Source organism: Humulus lupulus, chromosome 1 (genome assembly GCF_963169125.1).
Source record: "Humulus lupulus chromosome 1, drHumLupu1.1, whole genome shotgun sequence".
Classification (NCBI taxonomy): Eukaryota; Viridiplantae; Streptophyta; class Magnoliopsida; order Rosales; family Cannabaceae; genus Humulus; species Humulus lupulus.
Window position 1 is genome coordinate 109452371 of NC_084793.1, and position 19625 is coordinate 109471995.

General features: G+C 39.3%; 1 protein-coding gene across 1 annotated transcript; it reads left to right on the top strand.

Moving 5' to 3' along the window:
- Positions 1-11383: 11383 nt before the first annotated feature.
- Positions 11384-13470, top strand: LOC133796883 (UDP-glucose flavonoid 3-O-glucosyltransferase 7-like). The gene has a single exon (XM_062234576.1). It carries the CDS (start codon positions 11553-11555, stop codon positions 12999-13001), a length of 1449 nt encoding a protein of 482 aa, XP_062090560.1. The 5' UTR covers positions 11384-11552; the 3' UTR covers positions 13002-13470.
- The last annotated feature ends 6155 nt before the right edge of the window (positions 13471-19625 follow it).

The window sequence follows — 19625 nt, forward strand, 5'->3', positions numbered from 1 at the left end:
CAGGAACAATCTTACCACACCACATTTACAACCCACTGCAGTGCTAAAAACATGCCCATGGCATTCATACATCAATCATAATCCCTACTCTTCCAACATTCATACCATGCCTCCAACTCCAGCATGCAAATAACACAATTATATATTCATGGAGCAGGGTAATCATATAATCGCATTCATATATATATATATATATTCACAGAGCATATAATCATATAGTCAAGAGCCAGGCTCTATCAGAATCTCATGCTCCCTAATACAATGTGCAGGTAAAGCATTTACATTCTGTTTAAGCAGTTAAGCATATAACTACAGAAATAGTAACCATTCCCTAAGTGAAGGTATCTTCAGTGACAAGTGTACATGCCCAGCTTGTCTTCAGGAACCATAAACCTTGGCTCTCTCTGATACCAAGTTGTAACGCCCTAAACTCCAAGGACCGTTACGGTGTGCCTTATAAACAGTGCTAAACTCGCTAATCGAGTCATTTGGCCAAAATCGTGTAACTAAGTATGATTAGTGGTTTAGGGATTAAAATTTTTGTTTAAGATATAACGTTTCATTAGAACATTTATTGTATACATTGGGATCCCAAAAATATAATTTAAAGGTTTATTACAACAAAATATTTACAACCAGCCGATCTAGGCGGCACAACAGGGTTTAACCCTAGTTCTTCTTCAAACCTCGGCCGTGGTGGTCGAGCAGCTGCATATGTACACATCGTCACCTAAGCTCTCAAACTCAAGGATGGTCCAGCTTTCTTTTGCCTTTACCTGCACCACATAGCACCCGTGAGCCAAAGCCCAGCAAGAAAACTCAATATGCTCATGAACAGTAATAACATGTCATCAAATCATAAGGCAAACGCCTAGCAAATATAGCCCTATTCAAGCAGGCTAATGAGTTCATGAAATGATGAATATACAACATCGACCAATGATCATAATAATCATCCCGGGCTTTTAGGCCCAAATAGTGGAGTGACAGTTGTAATAGTCACTAAGGTGGGTTCTGTTCCCATTAGCCATGTGACGATAGGGTCACCGGGGCTTTGCAGATAAGTGATCATTTCACTAGCTTAAACAAGATAGGTGTTTGATGAACTAGTCACCAAGATAACCTACCGCATGACCATAGAGTTACAACCATGGGATTCCTCTCCCTAGCCATGTGACAAACAGTCACCTAGGCCTTTGGCCCTAGCTCTGAGTAACTAGTCCTAGACTAGTCAAGTGCTTATAATTTTCATCGACCTTAGGTTCGGTCCAGCATCAATGCTCCCAGAGTCATTCTACGCTGATATCGATTAGACCAATCTTTTATCGGCCCTACGTTCATGACGCTTATGCCGTTTCTGACTCTCGGGTCAGTAATACGCGACCAGTTCCGACCCTGACTAGCCAGTGCCATACACAAGTAAGCAATGCTACCAAACATATACAATATATCAAATATCTGAATATTGGGCATTCATCATGCTTACTTAACAATTGCTAGCATAATTAGGATCGTGCATAAACACAGAGACTCAAGCTCTGAACAATCTCATATTCAATATTCATAGCATGCCCTAATCACATGTTTCTCATGCAACACATGCATCACATTTAATCACTTGACATGCCTCAACAATAACCATGCATGTCACATTTAAACATCCAACATGCATCAAGAATAACCATGCATGTCATATTCATAAGGTACAATTTTCTTACCTTTGGTCCAAGCACAGGTTACCAATAAACGAGCCACAAGCACGATCCTTATTCCAAGTCTCTAGTGATAACCTAGTCACAACCATAAATGGTGATCCAATGAGTTCAAGTTCTAGAACCAATCCCGGAACCAAGACCTAGCCTCCAAGACATCAAACCCCACTAATCCTGGTAGTAGGAATGATCCCGAGGCCTAAGGTTTGAGTTCCCAAGATTAAAACATCATTTCGGCCATAAATACCCTCAAGCGTCGCAGCCCCAACTCAATGAGCCGTGGCCCCCAGCCAAAACAAAGGCATCAGGGGTAAGCGCCACGGCGCCCCACACCTAGTGCCACGGCCCCCAGCACATACATAGCCTTCCACCTGATTCTTCGAGCCTGGGCCGCGGCGCCCAAAAACAGGGCATCGACCCAACCTCGGACCAGCCATTTTTCCCCGTTTTCAACCTTTTAAAACCTCCCAAAAACCTACCCAAACATCTCCAAACTCAAAAATCAAAGTTCCCAAACATCCCCATCATCCAAAACCAACAAAACCCAAGCTTCAAATCTAACAAAAACTCATCAAAACACAAAGTCCAATTTAAGCTTAAAAACTTTACAAATTTTAAAACTTGAATTACCTCCGATTGAGTTGTTTCCAAATAAATACTTCGGCTAATATGCTTCTAATCTTCCCTAGGATCGCTATTTCTCGATCCTCGCTTGAATCCGAGTCTTAGAACTCAAGTTACATTCGAAAATACGATCGGGAGACGAAAATGGAACTTTGAGGGAGAGAAAACTTACTGAACGTTCGTTTTATTTCTTAAAAGGTTACTTCAAGCTTAAGTAGCCTCAAAAAAATCCTAACATCGAGGTCCCGAAAACACCTCCTGGGACAAAATAGTCAAAATCTCCAGAATTTCCCCATGATCTTACTAACTCCCAATTTATCACCAAATATTGATTCCTATTACCCAATAACCCGGTAATGCTCTAAATACCCCTTGACTCACTCCGAGTCAAGAATAAATCCCGTTGTGACTTTCCCACTAGCTTACCTCCTAGGATCGTCTCGTGCTGAGTAACCCTGGCATAACCAAATAATAATAAAGCACCACACACATATCACATATATGCCAAATATGACCAAAATTGTCAAAATATGAAAATCACCCACTTACTCAGAAATAGGTTCACATGCATATTTAATACATCTAAACATACATATTATCATTTAATAACACAATAAATCAATTATGACCCTCCCAGCCTCCTAATCAAGGTCCTAAACCTTATTAGGAAATTTGGAGCATTACAATTCCCACCCCGATATATATTATAATTTATTTACTTATGTAATTTTATATTTTATAAATATATATATATAATTTTATTGTACTTATATATTATTAAATATATAATATACTTATAGAAATATTAATAAAAACTAAAAGAATTTTTTTATGTTATACTATATTTTAAGATTATTAAATTTTAATTGCTAAAAGAAATTATTATTAGATTTTAAGTCTGATACCATTTAGGATATTATTATATTTTTTTCATCTAAATTATAATAATATAAAATAAATTGATGACCATTTCATTTAATCAATAAGTTTTTATTTTATTTTATTTTATTATTATCAATAGGTACAGGTAAATATGGTTATTTTTCATTATTTCTTGGTTAATACCCGTATTGTCTCCAATGGTTAATAGGGTGAGTATGGTTATATAATTAACCTATGTGGATGAAAATGGTAATTAAAAAACCGTCTCCCATCCGCACCATTGCCATTCCTAGTTTCCCACCACAATTTTTTTCTCTACAATTGTCTTTTCCACCCATTTTTCTTTCTACCAAACACACTCATTTTAACCTTCCCTCCAATTTTGTCTCTTAAATTTTCTTTCCTCTCACTTTTCCACCATACCAAATATAGGATAAGAAATATGCTAATAAAATAGAGTTTTTAGGATTATTATTTTATACAGGTCATTTAGAGAGAATTAGAGACAACCATTGAAGATCAAAGGAGCTAGAAGGCTAACAAAGGAGAATAAGAATGGAAGTTCAAGTCAGTTCATCAGAGGCATCCATTTATTTTCTTTAATCTTTGACGTTATTATTTTGATTCATTATTCTATGTTATTACTTTCCTCAACATTTTCAATTACTTTTAAATGATTGGTTGGCATTAATGGGATGGGAAATGATTTGTAGAGTTAGGTTCTTGTAATTTAAGATGAGATGAATATTGACATGACTAGAGAAATAAGTCGGGTTAGTTATTTTATTTTATTTTTTATATATTATCTTATCTTTTATTTACATCAAACACTAGATTATAATTTTTCAAATTGATTTTAGAAATTAGTTAATCAGTAATTAATAAATAACTCATTATAAAATCGGACGTACTAAAATTTCCATAATAAGCGGTGACATTTATTATTATTTTTTTCTTTATTGCTCGGATTTCGCATGCCGTAGATACATTTGCCGAATCTAACAAATTTAGGGTTGTCATTTACTTTTGCATTTAAACATTTTTTTTAGCCTATTTGCTTGTGTAGTTTTGGTTATTTTATATTATCACAATTGTATAATAAATTATGTTAAATAATAAAATACTTTAAATAATAATAAAAAAAAAATAGTGTGTCCGTTGTCTCGTACCACGCACTACCCAACTCTAGTTCAACAAAGGCCCAAACTGAACAACAGGTGCCACTTGCCAGTGATGTAAATCTTTATCACGTGTTATCCATGATAACAAAAAAATTTAGAACGTAAAAAACACATGGGATCTGAATTCTTTCTATTGAAAATTATTATTATTGTTATTATGAGCTGTGCAACCGTGGAACAGTACAAGTGCAGCAACTCTTTTCTTTTTAATGGAAAGAAAGTTTTCAAAAAAATTCAATCCCTACTAAAATTATATTAAAGTTTTATTTTTATTATTTTAGTAGATTATTATATTGAAAAATTAAGCGCCGTTAAAATCTTTCAAGATTAAAACTGAAGAGAAAAAAACTTAAAAAGGAAAAAAGAGTACTCATAAAATGAACTATTTGTTATATTTGAAATTTGTGGCATTCCCAAGATTCAACTTTAGGTGTTGTAAATTTTTTTTAAAATAATATAATAAGTTAAAATTATATTAAAAAATTGAGAACTTTGTTAATTACGGTATTTATAAATATTGAAAATCAAATTATTTAAATTGATACTAAATAACAAAAAATATCACAATACAATAAAAATTTAACAAAAAAAAATAATTTTTAACTCATTTTATTGTGCATTTTTTGACATTTGTGCATGCAATTACACCTAAATAGAAAAAATGAACTAAAATCTCTACTTCTAAGACAATATAAGTAAAAAAAATGCTATATATTAGGCTTTTTATTCAGAAAGGTTTAGATTGAGCGATTATGTAGAATAAAATTAGAGCAAAGTTTAATCTTTAAATAATGTCATGACTTTATATTTCACTTTTTTGAGTATGGAAACTTGTATTTATGTAGTATTAAATAATATTTAAACCTAACAAATTAACAACAATAAAGATTGTGGCTTGGATGGTTGTGCTAATTCAAAAACATTTTATTTGCAATGGTTCAAATTTTGTAGAAGTTGTTTTTTAAAAAATAATGAACTATATATATATAAAATGTCATTGTTGAGATTTGAACTGTTTTCATTATGATTTATATAAATGAACATGACTATTATGCCAAAATCTTAATTGTTAATTATAAGCTTCAATTACAAATATATCCATTAATTAATTAAAAAAATATAAATTTTTTAAATATATTTTATATTTTTTTTCACCTGGGTGCCCGCTCATCCTTGTATCTATGTGGGTCCGCTCCTGTTTGAAACTATATTTTGTTTTTAGTTTTTAATTATATTTCCTTCTCAAATTACAATAAAGTACACTTGTGAATCGTGGTTGTTAGGAATTAGTTATAACTGTTGAAGATTGTTATTTCTCTATACAACTAAGTTATAACTAACTGAGCTATATATAAACACTTATGTAACACTTTATTCAAGGGTAATAATATTCAGATCTATTCTTTTCAATTCTTATTTTCCTTACATGGTATCAGAGACCTTCTAATCCTCTCTCTCTCGATCGTTTTTTTTTTGTCATTGGTGTTCTTGTTCTTCTTGTTAGATTGTTCTTCAGCTCTTTGGTGGTTATGGCAACCTCCGATCTACCTTTTGCTCCGACGGTGGTGTCTTCTTCGGTGACGACTCCGGTTGTGTTCTCTCACAATCTTCCTGTGAAACTTGATTTCAATCATTTTCTCCTCTCATTCTCAAGTGCAAGGCGCCATTGTTGGTCATCAACTTGAAGACTGCATTGATCCAGATTTCGTTCCTCTCGAACAATTTCTCTCTGATGCTGATCGCCAGGCGAAGAAGGTGAACAAGGCTTTCACACAGTGGCACACTCAAGATCAATTTACTCTTGGTTACTCTCGTTGATGACGGAAAGCATTCTCACGCGTGTGGTCAGTTGCCGCACATCTGCCAAAGCCTGGAAGATACTTGAAGAGTATTATACGTCTCAAACTAATGCGAAGGTTGATCAATTTGAGACTCAGTTATGCAATGTGAAAAAAGGATTTCTGTCAATTAATGAGTATCTTCTCAAGATCAAAGTCTTGGTGGAAAAATTGGAGTCGGTAGGTCACTCGATCTCGGTGAAGGAGCACATAGCTGCTATTTTCAATGGATTACCACCAGATTATGATGTCTTCATTGTTTCTATAAATTTTAGATCTCAGTCGTATACTATGGCTGAGATTGAGTCGTTACTACTTTCTCAAGAAAATAGGTTGGAGAAACATCACCTGACTCTTGATTCAGATCTTGCCTCGGTCAATCTTACTCAGGCACAAGGATTTAAGAAGCAATTCAATAATAATCTTTCCTTTTCCCCTTCTATGGTTTCTCAAGGTGGTCAGTACGTTGGACGAGGTGGTTCATCTTATTCTGGTAATTTTTGTTCGTACTGGAACCCTTATGCCATTGGTGGTCATGGTTCTTTCTCATCTAGTACTACTTCATCTGCTGGATCTTCTCGTCAAATTGTGCCTCACTCTGGTTCAACATGACCTACTTGTCAACTGTGTTCTAGAGTTGGTTATGTGGCATCAAAGTGTTATCAGAGGTTTAATCCTAAGTATCATGGTTATGGAGCTAATCATATTGACAAACAGCAAGGTCAAATGGCAGCTATGCTTGCAATGGTTGAAATGGTGAATGATCTTGTGTGGTACCCTGATTCTGGTGCTACAAATCATTGTACTCTGGATCAGCGTAATTTGTCTCAGAAGTTGGATCATAAAGGCCCTGAAAATTTTCATATTGGTGATGGCAATGGTTTACTTATTCAGAATGTTGGTAAGACTGTATTACCATCTCATTCTACATCTTCAGCTTTTGTTCTCAATAATGTGCTTCATGTCCCAACACTAACTAAAAACCTTATTAGAGTTTCTCAGTTTGCTTGTGATAATGGTGCATTTTTTGAGTTTTATCCTGATGTTTGCTTTGTGAAAGATCAGGTTTCCAAGCGGGTCTTGATGCAATGCCATCTCAATAATGACCTATATGCTTTTCCGCCCACCTCTCTTCATGTTCTACCATCTACTTCATCATCTAAGTCTCCATTAGTGTCTGAATCTTTTGTTACTTCTCTTAGTAATAATTCTACTTCATGTAATAAGACTGAGCTAAATTGCTCTCATCTGATTTTCATCTTTGGCATAATAGGCTGGGTCATCCAGCTGCAAAACATAAGTCTGTGTTGTCCTCTTGTAATATCTATTGTGCAAATAAAAATCATGCTGATTTTTGTTCAGCTTGTTGTCAAGGTAAGATTCATAGATTTTCTTTTCCAATTTTTGAGACAAAATATAGTGCTCCACTTGATCCACTCAGATCTTTGGGGTCCATCCCCTTCCACATCACATAATGGTTACAAATATTATGTGCATTCTATGGTTACAAATATTATGCTAGATACACTTGGTTGTTTTTGTTGAGAACTAAGTCAGAAGCATTTTAAACTTTTAAAACTCAAGTTGGAAATGAGTTTAATTGTAAAATAAAGAGTTTACAGTCAGATTGGAGGGGCGAGTTTCGTGCTTTTACTCCTTTTCTTGCCAAACATGGTCTTTCTCATCGTTTGTCGTGTCCTACAACCCATCAACAAAATGGGGTTGCAGAACGCAAGCATCGTCACTTTATTGAGACGTCTCTTACATTACTTGCCAATGCTTCTATGCCTTTGTCATTTTGGGATGAGACAGTTCGTACCTCAGTGTATTTAATTAACAGATTACCATCATCTGTCTTGAATGATTCTTCACCTTTTGAAGTTCTTTTTCAGAAAAAACCTAATTACTCTCACTTAAAGGTTTTTGGATGTTCTTGTTTTCAAAATATTAGACCATATAACTCTCATAAACTAGAGTATCGTTCCACCGAGTGTACATTTTTGGGATATAGTTTAAATCATAAGGGGTATAAATGCATGTCATCTTCGGGTCGTATATACATCTCTCGTGATGTCATTTTCAATGAGTATGCATTTCCTTATGCAAAAGAGAGTCCAACTTCTTCTCCTACTCCTTTGTCTGCTACTAGGAGACAAACTTCTGTTTCTATTCCTATTACTAAAACCACAAGTGTAGATGCTCCTGTGCGTGTGTTGCCTACTATGTCTACTGACACCCATCTGTCTAATTATGTGTTTCCATCTGATTCTACTTCGACTTCTTCATCTCATTCAGTTTCTTAGTCATTTGGTTTAGCTCCCTCTTCCTCAGCCCCAGATATTGACCATATTACTAATGTTGAGATTGTAGATACCAGCTTTCCTTCTCAGGTTGCAGGACCCACAAATGCTCATCAAATAGTGACAAGGTCAGAGGTAGGGGTGTATAAACCAAAAGTGTTCATCTCCTCAAAGGAACCGTTGACAGTGGTTGATGCTTTAAAAGATGTTTCATGGAAGTCAGCTATGACTGAGGAGTATTCGACTCTTGTTAGGAATGAGACTTGGAGTTTAGTTGATCTCCCACCTCGCAAGAAAGCTATTGGATGTCATTGGATTTTCAAGCTTGAAGAAAATCTTGATGGTTCTATTTTGAGACACAAGGCACGGTTAGTAGCACAAGACTTTAGCCAGCGGTATGGTTTATATTTTACTGAAACATTTAGTCCCGTTGTTAAACCTACAACTATTAGAGTGATTCTAACTGTGGCTTTGTTTAAGAGTTGGAAAATAAGGCATTTGGATGTCAATAATGCTTTTTTAAATTGAATGTAGCATGAGGAAGTATATATGAGACAACTTGCAGGTATCATTCACCCTAATACTCAAAGTAAAGTCTGTAAATTGCATAAGGCATTGTATGGCCTAAAGCAGACACCAAGGGCCTGGTTTGATATGCTTAGAGATACTCTTTACACTTTGGGTTTTCATTGTGCTAAATCTTGCCAGTCGTTTTTTATTTGTAAAACTTCTACATATATTTTGTTCATCTTAGTCTATGTGGATGATATATTAGTCATTGGTAGCTCTAATGCTATGATTGATCAACTCATAGTCCAATTGCATACTTCTTTTGCTCTGAAATATCTTGGTATAGCTCATTATTTTTTGGGCATTAAGCTAATCCATACTACAGATGGTTTGTACATATCACAAAGAAAATATCTGATTGATTTACTGTGTAAAGCAAATATGCAATTTGCAAATGGTTTGCCAACTCCCTTATGTGCTTATGAGAAGCTCTTAGCTTATGGTAGTGATCCAGTGGAGGATCAGACTGCATATCAAAGTCTTATAGGTGCTTTACAGTATGCTACTATTACTAGGCCTGAATTATCTTATGTAATCAACAAACTTTCTCAGTTCATGCATAATCCACTTGTCTCTCATTGGAAGGCTCTCCGATGAGTATTGAGATATGTCAAAGCTACCTTAGAATGTGGCTTATGTTTTCAAAAATCTTCTTCACTTGACCTTGTTGGATTTTGTGATGCTGACTGGGCTTCGGACCTTGATGACAGTCGGTCGTCTGATTGCATACTTCTTTTGCTCTGAAAGATCTTGGTATAGCTCATTATTTTTTGGGCATTGAGCTGATCCATACTACAGATGGTTTGTACTTATCACAAAGAAAATATCTGATTGATTTACCGTGTAAAGAAAATATGCAATTTGCAAATGGTTTGCCAACTCCCTTGTGTGCTTATGAGAAGCTCTCAGCTTATGGTAGTGATCCAATGGAGGATCAAACTGCATATCAAAGTCTTGTAGGTGCTTTACAGTATGCCACTATTACTAGGCCTGAATTATCTTATGTAATCAACAAACTTTCTCAGTTCATACAAAATCCACTTGTCTCTCATTGGAAGGCTCTCCGATGAGTATTGAGATATGGCAAAGCTACCTTAGATTGTGGCATATTTTTTCAGAAGTCTACTTCACTTGACTTTGTTGGATTTTGTGATGTTGACTGGGCTTCAGACCCTGATGACAGACGGTCCACGTCTGGAATTTGTGTTTATCTTGGCAACAATATTGTCCCGTGGTCATCAAAGAAGCAACACATTGTCTCCAGATCCAGTATAAAAGCCGAATATAGAAGTTTAGCAAATCTAGCTGTTGAAGTTACTTGGGTGAGCTCTCTTTTGACCGAACTTTGCATTTCTCTATCTTCTACCCCTGCATTGTGGTGTGGTGTGATAACTTGAGCACAGTTCTTATGGCAGCCAATCCGGTTCAATATGCATGTACAAAGCATATTAAATTGGATATCTATTTTGTTAGAGAAAAAGTGGCTCGAAAGCATATCATTGCCAAGCACACCTCTTCTTTACCTCATAATGCAAATATTTTCACTAAATCTTTGGCCTGCTAGATTTCTTTTACTTAGAGTGGTTTGCATACATACTCTAAGTTTGAGGGGATGTTAGGAATTAGTTATAACATTATTGTTATTTCTTTGTACTAGTAAGTTATAAGCTATATATAATCACTTATGTAACACTTTATTCAAGGGTAATAATATTTGAATCTATTCTTTTCAATTCTTGTTTTCCTTCCAGTGGCTTCAAATCGAGAAAATTATATCAACCAAGAAAGTATAATTTTTTTTTGAAAACTCAAGCTCACCCACCCCTAGTGCCTTGTAAAATTGAATGGTGAAAGTATCTTTCCAATAAATATAAATATATTTCGTTTTAAGTCAACATAATTTTGTCAAATAGGACGAAGCTTCAAACTTGTGTACATTAAGATATGATTTAATTATTTTTGCAATGTTAAACATAAATAACGTTTTGGGTAAAGTATTGATTTTTTTTTTTTTGTAATTATCGCATAGGTTCTATAATTAAGTGTAAAATTCGAGTTTGATGGTTGAATATAAAAGTCACTTTAACGTGTCATTCCTATCACTTTGAATTCGCTGTTATGATCTGCATAGTCATCTCCATCAAAGCAACCGACAAATAATAGGATAATAGCGTAAATTAATGCCAACTTGTACCTACTATTACAACACCTTATAAGAAGCTCCACATATTAGTTTATTATCATAAATAAAATTGAAAAAAAAAACATTTGAAATTGTTTAGAACAAATTTTATTAATTGAAAAAAGAAAAAAAAAATAAGAGAGAAAATGACATCTCCTGATTTAGAAAACTAGACTCAGTTGTGCACAAGAATAATAGAGTTGTAACATTAATCCCATTTAGCCAAAACCTACCATTTCTTCCCAAAGAAAAAAACCAGAGAAATGGAAGAAACCAAAGCTCGTCAGCTTCATGTCTTCTTCTTCCCTTTCATGGCTCAAGGCCACACAATGCCAACCATGGACATGGCCAAGCTCTTCGCTTCACGAGGATTGAAAGCCACCATTGTTACCACCTCTTACTACGCACAAAACTTCTCTAAAACAATCGAGAAAAGCAGAGCCTTTTTGGGCACCCAAGTCGAAGTTCTTACAATTAAAATTCCCTGCAGCGAGGTCGGACTGCCTGAAGGGATAGAGAGCGTTCACATGGTCTCTTCGCCCGAAAATAGACTGAAATTCTTCGAAGCTTGCGGCAAGCTTCGACCCCAACTCGACCATCTTCTAAAACGACACCGTCCCGATTGCCTTGTGGCCGATACGTTCTTCCCTTGGGCCCCAAACGTGGCTGCCGAATCTGGGATCCCCACTCTTATATTCCATTCCACCGGTTACTTCTCCTTGTGCGCTTCTCTTTGCGTGTTTCTGTACAGACCCCAAACGAAGGTGTCCTCTGATTCCGAGCCTTTTATCATTCCCAATCTACCGGACCAGATCGAGCTCACGAGAGACAAACTACCCGTTGACTTTTTGAGAGAAGATTTGGAGACCGAGTTTTCTAGTTTGTACAAAGCGACTAGAAAAATGGAAATGGGGGGTAGCTATGGGGTTCTGGTGAACAGCTTCTACGAGCTGGAATCTGCTTATGTTGATCATTATAGGAAGGTTTTGGGGGTTAAGTCATGGCAAATAGGCCCGCTTTGCTTATACAACAAAAGGGCTCGTGAGGCTGAAAGCTCTGTTGACAGACACGAGTGCTTGAAATGGCTCGATTCCAAGACACCCAACTCGGTCATTTATATGAGTTTTGGAAGTGTAGCAAACTTCAACGATGAACAACTCATGGAGATCGCAACAGGGCTTGAGGCTTCTGGGAAACTGTTCATTTGGGTGGTGAAAAGGGAGAAAAAAGAAGGGGTTAAAGAAGAGTGGTTACCAGAAGGATTTGAGGGGAGAATGAAAGGAAGGGGACTCATAGTAAGAGGATGGGTACCACAAGTTTCGATTCTCGAACATGTAGCAGTCGGAGGATTCATGACACATTGTGGTTGGAATTCGACGCTTGAAGGAGTGTCTGCCGGGGTACCGATGGTCACATGGCCTATTGCAGCGGAGCAGTTTTACAATGAGAAGTTAGTGACTCAAGTACTCAGAGTTGGAGTAGAGGTTAGTGCAAAGAAATTTGTGAGAATGGTTGGGGACAATGTGAAGAGAGAAGCTATAGAGAAAGCTGTGAGGAGGGTTATGGAGGGAGAAGAGGCAGAGCAAATGAGAAGCAGAGTCAAGGGACTTGCAGAGTTGGCCAAGAGAGCTGTTGAAGAAGGTGGATCTTCTTGTTTGGATCTAAATAAGCTGATTGAAGAACTAACACAGCACCGCAGTAATTCAAGCTAGTAATGATAAAAGGGGTTTAAGATATTTAGAGGTAAAATGAGCTTTTCCCAGATTTATTTTGCTAGTTAAGTTCATTTTATACATATTTCATCTGTGAAATCACAGTTTTGTTCCTTTTGTTTTCTTGTCAAATACGTGTTCTGCATCTAGCCATACCAGTAAAGGACCTGAGTATGAATAGAAGTAAAATTCAGTACAGTTCATTCCACCTTTCAAAGATGACCTAAAAAAGAAAATGAAATATATGTGTGTTCTCTTGGTCGTTTGAAATGAAGTAGATTGACCCTAGTTGCAACGAAGGGGCACAAAGCTAGTTTAAGCTAATCCTTTGTGAGAAGTGGCTGCAATTATTTTCTTGCAGGCCCTAGAAAAAGATGAAATGCATAATTATTGCATTATTATCTTTTGTTCATTTCTCTGTTAAATAGTGATATTTGAAAAGCTACAATGCTACTTCCCAATCCAATAATTCTTCATACACTGATACTTATCATAGCTCAAGCAATGAAACATAAAAATTTATGGATTTCTTTTTTCCTGGGAAACCCAGAACCGAACCAGCCAAACTGTTACAACTGAGGTAAAAGGTATATAATATGACCATGTGGAAGATAGCTCCCTTGAAAGTTTATTTATTGTTTATGATAATCTTATATTGCACAATGATTTCGTATCAGTAAACATTGAAAATATTTGGAACCAACTCTAACGACATATTTGACTGATTCAGAGCGTCTAATGTGGTAATCCTATGAAAGAATCTAAGTGGGGTCTGTCTAACTCGATGGATAATCCCTAGTGGCATTTTATCCATAACACAATTAATGGCGTGGAACTACCTTGACCTTGACTTTGGGTTAGCCTAACCCAAATCCCATGCTTTGTCTAGAGGACAATTCAAACTTAAGTAGTAATCGTTCATTTCGTTCTTTCTTTTAACAAAATCTAAAAACAGAAGTTAAAGCTAGGTAGGAACTTGGATGGCATCTTATCCTTTTCTTATCTTTTCTGAAAAGTTTTGTACTGACTTTTACAGCTCTTTTCACCTTACTTAACTATTTCTGAAAAAACATCAAGTATTTTTTTCCAGCCCCCCAAAAAAAATGTTAATAATATCATTTACAATAAATAACATTTTTGTCATACCAACTATGACCGATTTAGATCTTGCTCTCTAATATTTTGCAATGTTAAAAATTAATACGAACTATACATATTACTAAAATATGAGGCTTATGTTAGATTTTTTTCTATTGCTTAACAAAATGATGACGTGACATGTTGACTAATGATGTGGTAATACCACATAGAATATGTTATACCCAGATTTCGAGCCATGCTAAATGTGACCTTAAAGCTGAATTCGCAGCGAATGAACCCGTAAAGTTCGAAGTATGCTCCAGGATTAAATATCGAGCCTGCAAGACTGAGACGACCTCGAATGTGGTGGCCTCGAAATGTTCACGATCTCGAAGGGTAGCTCCCGAGACGCATCTATCCTCAGGGAAGACCTCGAATCAAGGGTGCCGAGCCTGACACACGTACGATCTCGAAGCCATGTGACCTCGGGAGATGTCATTAGCTCAGAAGCTGATGAGAAATCTGGGAGATTAAGGCCTTGGAGATATATGATAATGACTTTGAATATCTATAAGTGTTGTTTATAAGGGGCGTGTTCTGCATTTATTATTGTAAATCCCATAAAATCATGGGATATTATTCGATTAGTTATACGCCCCCTGGTCTTCAGGGGACGTTTCCTTTTATATCGGATTGCAGGCATTCAAAGCCATTTAATTTATTTACACCAAAAAGAGTAACTATCCAAAATATGTGGGATAGTATTCTGCAACATTCTCTATAAATAGAGAGGTCATGCACAATTGTAATGGACGGAAATTCTGAACCTTGAGAGAAAACTTTGAAAAATTCATGCTTAAGAATTTTCAGAGATAATCTTGAGTTTAATAACAGAGACTCGTGGACTAGGCAGATTTAATTGCTGAACCACGTAAAAATCGTGTTTTGTGTTGTTATATTTTAATTGGCCATTACTAGTAATTGTTTACGTGCTCTTCTTTCACTGTTGACGAAAAACGGCGTCAACAGTTTGGTGCTTTCATTGAGAGCCTTAAGCATTCATCCCTGAAAAATTCATGGCCACTAACAATCAGAACACACCTGAAGAAAATTACCCAAGACGTCCTGGAAAACAGCCAATGGAGAACCCGGATGTTGAAGAGAGAAGTGGGTCTTCTGATTCCCGGGGACCACCTCCTCCACCAAGAGATGAGGATATGTACTACAATCCTGAGCGGTATGTTCCTATTGTGGAACTTGAGAACCGGCAATTGAAGCAGCAGTTGGCAGAGGCCAACAGACTGAATGAGGAGTTGGCAAGGATAGCCGCAGAGGCGCAGGTGGCTCAGCCCCCGCCTCCGCGCGAAAACCAAGTCCCTCCTCCAAGGGACGCGCATGTTCCTCCCCGTAGACCCCGTGGGCGTCCACGAAAAGACCATGCCACAAGGAGGCCGACTCAACCTCCGGCACCAGCAGAGCCATCCGCTCCACCTAGGCCCCAGAGGAGTACTCGGGCTTAGGCCCTGGCTAACCCGCCTGTGGAAGTGCCTGCAGGAACTGAGAATAATCGAACCCCTGCAGAGGCTCGGACTCAAGTACCTGGGAGCGCACCAAATGCGACCGACCCATCTCGGGCAAATTCTGGACCCTCTAGGCCGCGACAAGGGTGGCAGCCACCGTCACCTATACGGTTCCCTCCATCACCCATAAGATATCCTTCGCCCCCCCGCAGGAACGCTCAACTTGTTCGAGGTCAGGATGAAGGGCGTGCGGGGGGAAGACAAGGAAATGGGGAGACTTTCCAGGAGCGGAGAGGCGCCCCATCTGAGAAAAGTCAGACGTCTCGGTCTCGCACGGCGGAGATGAGGCGACGTGGGAAGAATCCATCACGAAATAACCAAGCAACGAGTTTTACCAGTGATGATTCCGGAGATACCAGGTCGGTCAGTAAGCATGGCCAAGGTCGTAAGAATACTGGAAGCCGCAGGAATCATCCCGACCTGCGAAATCACCTGAATCAGAGTCGGGGTAATGGAGATCAAACAAATCCGGACCTGAGGGATCGCTTGAATAGGCGTAGAGATCCCTTGCGGAGACGCGAGCCTGGAATCGCAATCAATGACAATCAATTCCAGACAGTACCTCCTACGGACCCAGTCCAAGAAAGAATCGATCAGCTTGAAAAAGACTTTAGGCTTTTGAAGAATGAACGAGAAAATGGTCGATATGAGGACTCTGACGAGGAGCTCGAGCCGTTTGCTCCCCATATTTCCAACACTCCATTTCCTCAAGGGTTTCGGATCCCTCACGTCCCAACGTTTGAAGGAAAGACCGACCCGTGTAGTCACCTGAGCACGTTCAACACTATCATGAGAGCCAGTAACGTGGGTTACGAGCTCAGGTGCATGTTGTTTCCAGCATCATTGACAGGACCTGCCAAAATTTGGTTCGAAAAATATAAGAGACACTCAATAACTTCTTGGGAGCAGTTGTCTAAATATTTTAAGAAGCAGTTCAGAGCAATGATGGGGGTCAGACCAGAGGCATCCACCTTAACTAACGTTCGACAACAGCCGGGCGAAACACTAAAAAGTTACTTAACAAGATTTAATCTGGAAGTCGCCCGAGCTCGGGACGTGGATGACAGTGGGCACCTAATGGTTGTCCGAGCTGGCGTAATGCCGGGAAGTGCCCTTTGGGACGACATGCAAAGGAAACCAGTAAGGTCCATAACCGAGTTTAACAGACGAGCGCAGAGGTTTGTCAATGTAGAGGAAGCGAGGTCGATGCTCAATGCGACTTCCCAGCCCGAAACTACAACGATAAACATCAACTCTGCCTCAACCTCGGCGGACCCAGCAGCTCCAAAGCCTGCCACGGAGAACCCCTCCAAGAGGAAAAAGAACGAAGGCAGTAACCCCGAAGCCGAGGGAGGAAAGAAAAAGAAAGGGGAGAGGTATTTCTCTGTGTATAGAGTATACACCGAGCTCAATGAGTCTCGGGAGAACATATACCTGGCTAATGAAAACCAGGTCCCCTTTAGGCGTCCGGACTCGATGAGAAATCAAAAATCCAAGAGGGATTCCAGTAAGTATTGCCGGTTCCACAGAGACACCGGGCATACGACCGATGAATGTCGACAACTAAAGGACGAGATCGAAGGATTGATCTCGAGAGGTTACTTCCGGCAATATGTCAAAAACCAGAGTACTGGTCAGACGGTCGCGAGCCAAAGAGTAGCCGCGCCTCTGACGACACAAAACAATAATTCCCGAGCTCGGGAAGAAGACAGGCCCCCGCCGATAGATGGAGAGGATGTAAGAACCATCTCGGGAGGGCCTCATCTCGCAGGAGTGGGCAGGAATGCCCAAAAGAGATATGTTAATGAGCTGAAGACTGGGGATGGGTCTCCTTATGAACCCGAACCTAGGGCTCCAAAAAGTCAGAGGATTGAGACACAACCAATAACCTTCACCGAGGAAGACGCCTCCCATGTCCAGTTTCCTCACCATGATTCGCTGGACATTACTCTTCAGCTGGCCAACAAGAGGGTCCACCGAGTTCTCATAGATAATGGGAGCTCAGTCAACATACTTTACAAAGCAACCCTCGAGAAGATGGGACTCTCCCTTCGTGACCTGAAAGCGTGTGCAACTACGTTGTATGGCTTTTCAGGAGAAGGAACCGCCTGCATGGGATCCATCGAGCTCCCCGTGACCTTGGGAGACTACTCAGTCTCGGTAACCAAGATAATGGAGTTCGTGGTAGTAGACTTACCATCTGCCTACAATGTGCTGCTCGGGAGACCCGCCCTGGTCGGGCTGGGGGTAGTTTCATCAGTAAGGCATCTGGCCCTTAAGTTCCCAACCCCTAGCGGAGTCGGGACATTGAAAGGAAACAAGTTAGCAGGGAGGGAATGCTACGGCATCTCCTTGAGAGGAAATAAACAGACGAGCGCACAAGCACTCGTCATCATACAAAACAAAGACGGAACGGTCTTAGAGATTGACGAAGAGATTGATCCGAGGATTGAGGAGAAAGTTGACCTTGAACCTTTAGAGGAGCTCGAAGAAATTCAGCTCGAGGAAGCTGATCCCTCGAAGAAGGTGAAGGTCGGAAAACACCTCCATGATGAGGCAAAATAGCAATTAATTTGCTTTTTGAAGAAAAACCAGGATGTCTTCGCGTGGTCACACTCAGACATGGTGGGGATAAGCCCGAATGTAGCAAGCCACGCACTGAACATAGACAAAAGCTTTCCCCCGAAGCAACAAAAGTGAAGACAGCTGGACGAAGACAGAAAGAAAGCACTGAAGGAGGAGGTTAAAGGCAAACCGATTCATTAGGGATGCCTTTTACCCTGACTGGGTAGCCAATCCGGTGTTGGTCCCAAAGCCCAATGGGACGTGGCGAACCTGTATTGATTACTCAGACCTCAACAAAGCTTGCCCAAAAGACTGTTTTCCATTACCAAGGATTGACCAGCTCGTGGATGCCACGGCGGGGCATGGCCTGATGTCGTTCATGGATGCTTATTCTGGATATAACTAGATTCCCATGCATGCCCCCGACCAAGAACATACGAGCTTCATCACGGATAAAGGGCTATACTGCTATAATGTCATGCCATTCGGGCTCAAGAATGCTGGAGCCACATACCAGCGGCTCGTAAACATGATGTTTTCAGAAAAAATAGGGAACAACATGGAGGTTTATGTTGATGACATTCTTGTCAAGTCTCAACTCAACAAGAACCATGTTGATGACCTCGAAGAGTGCTTCGGCGTGCTCAGGAAGTATAACATGAAGCTAAATCCTCAGAAGTGCACTTTTGGGGTGTCTTCAGGAAAATTTCTGGGCTTTATTGTAAACTCTCGTGGAATCGAGGCTAACCCCGACAAGATCAAGGCCCTAATTGACATGCCCTCACCTCGGAGGCACAAAGATGTCCAAAGTTTGACTGGCAGGATGGCAGCCCTAAGCAGATTCATCTCAAAATCTACGGACCGTGGTCTTCCATTTTTCAACTTATTAAGGGGAGGTAAGAAATTTGAATGGACAAAGGAATGCGAGCTGGCTTTTTAGGAGCTCAAAAAGCACCTTGCAGAACCACCCATCCCGTCGAAACCTGAAACGGGAGAAATACTGTACCTATACCTTTCAACCACCGAACACGCGATAAGCGCAGTGCTCGTTCGAGAAGAAGAGAAGGTGCAAAGACCCGTTTACTACATCAGTAAAAGATTACTGGGGGCAGAGTCAAGATACCCATTGATGGAGAAACTCGCGCTCAGTTTAATTCATTCATCTCGTAAACTCCGCCCCTACTTTCAGGCGCATCCCATCCATGTGCTGACTGATCAACTGCTTAGGCAAGTCTTGTCCAAACCAGAAGCTTCAGGTTGACTTCTTAAATGGGCTGTTGAGCTCGGACAGTTCGAGATCACCTACCACCCAAGAACGACCATTAAGGCACATGCATTGGCGGACTTTATAGTGGAATGTACTGGAATAGCCGACGACGAGGTAATAACCACGACCCGC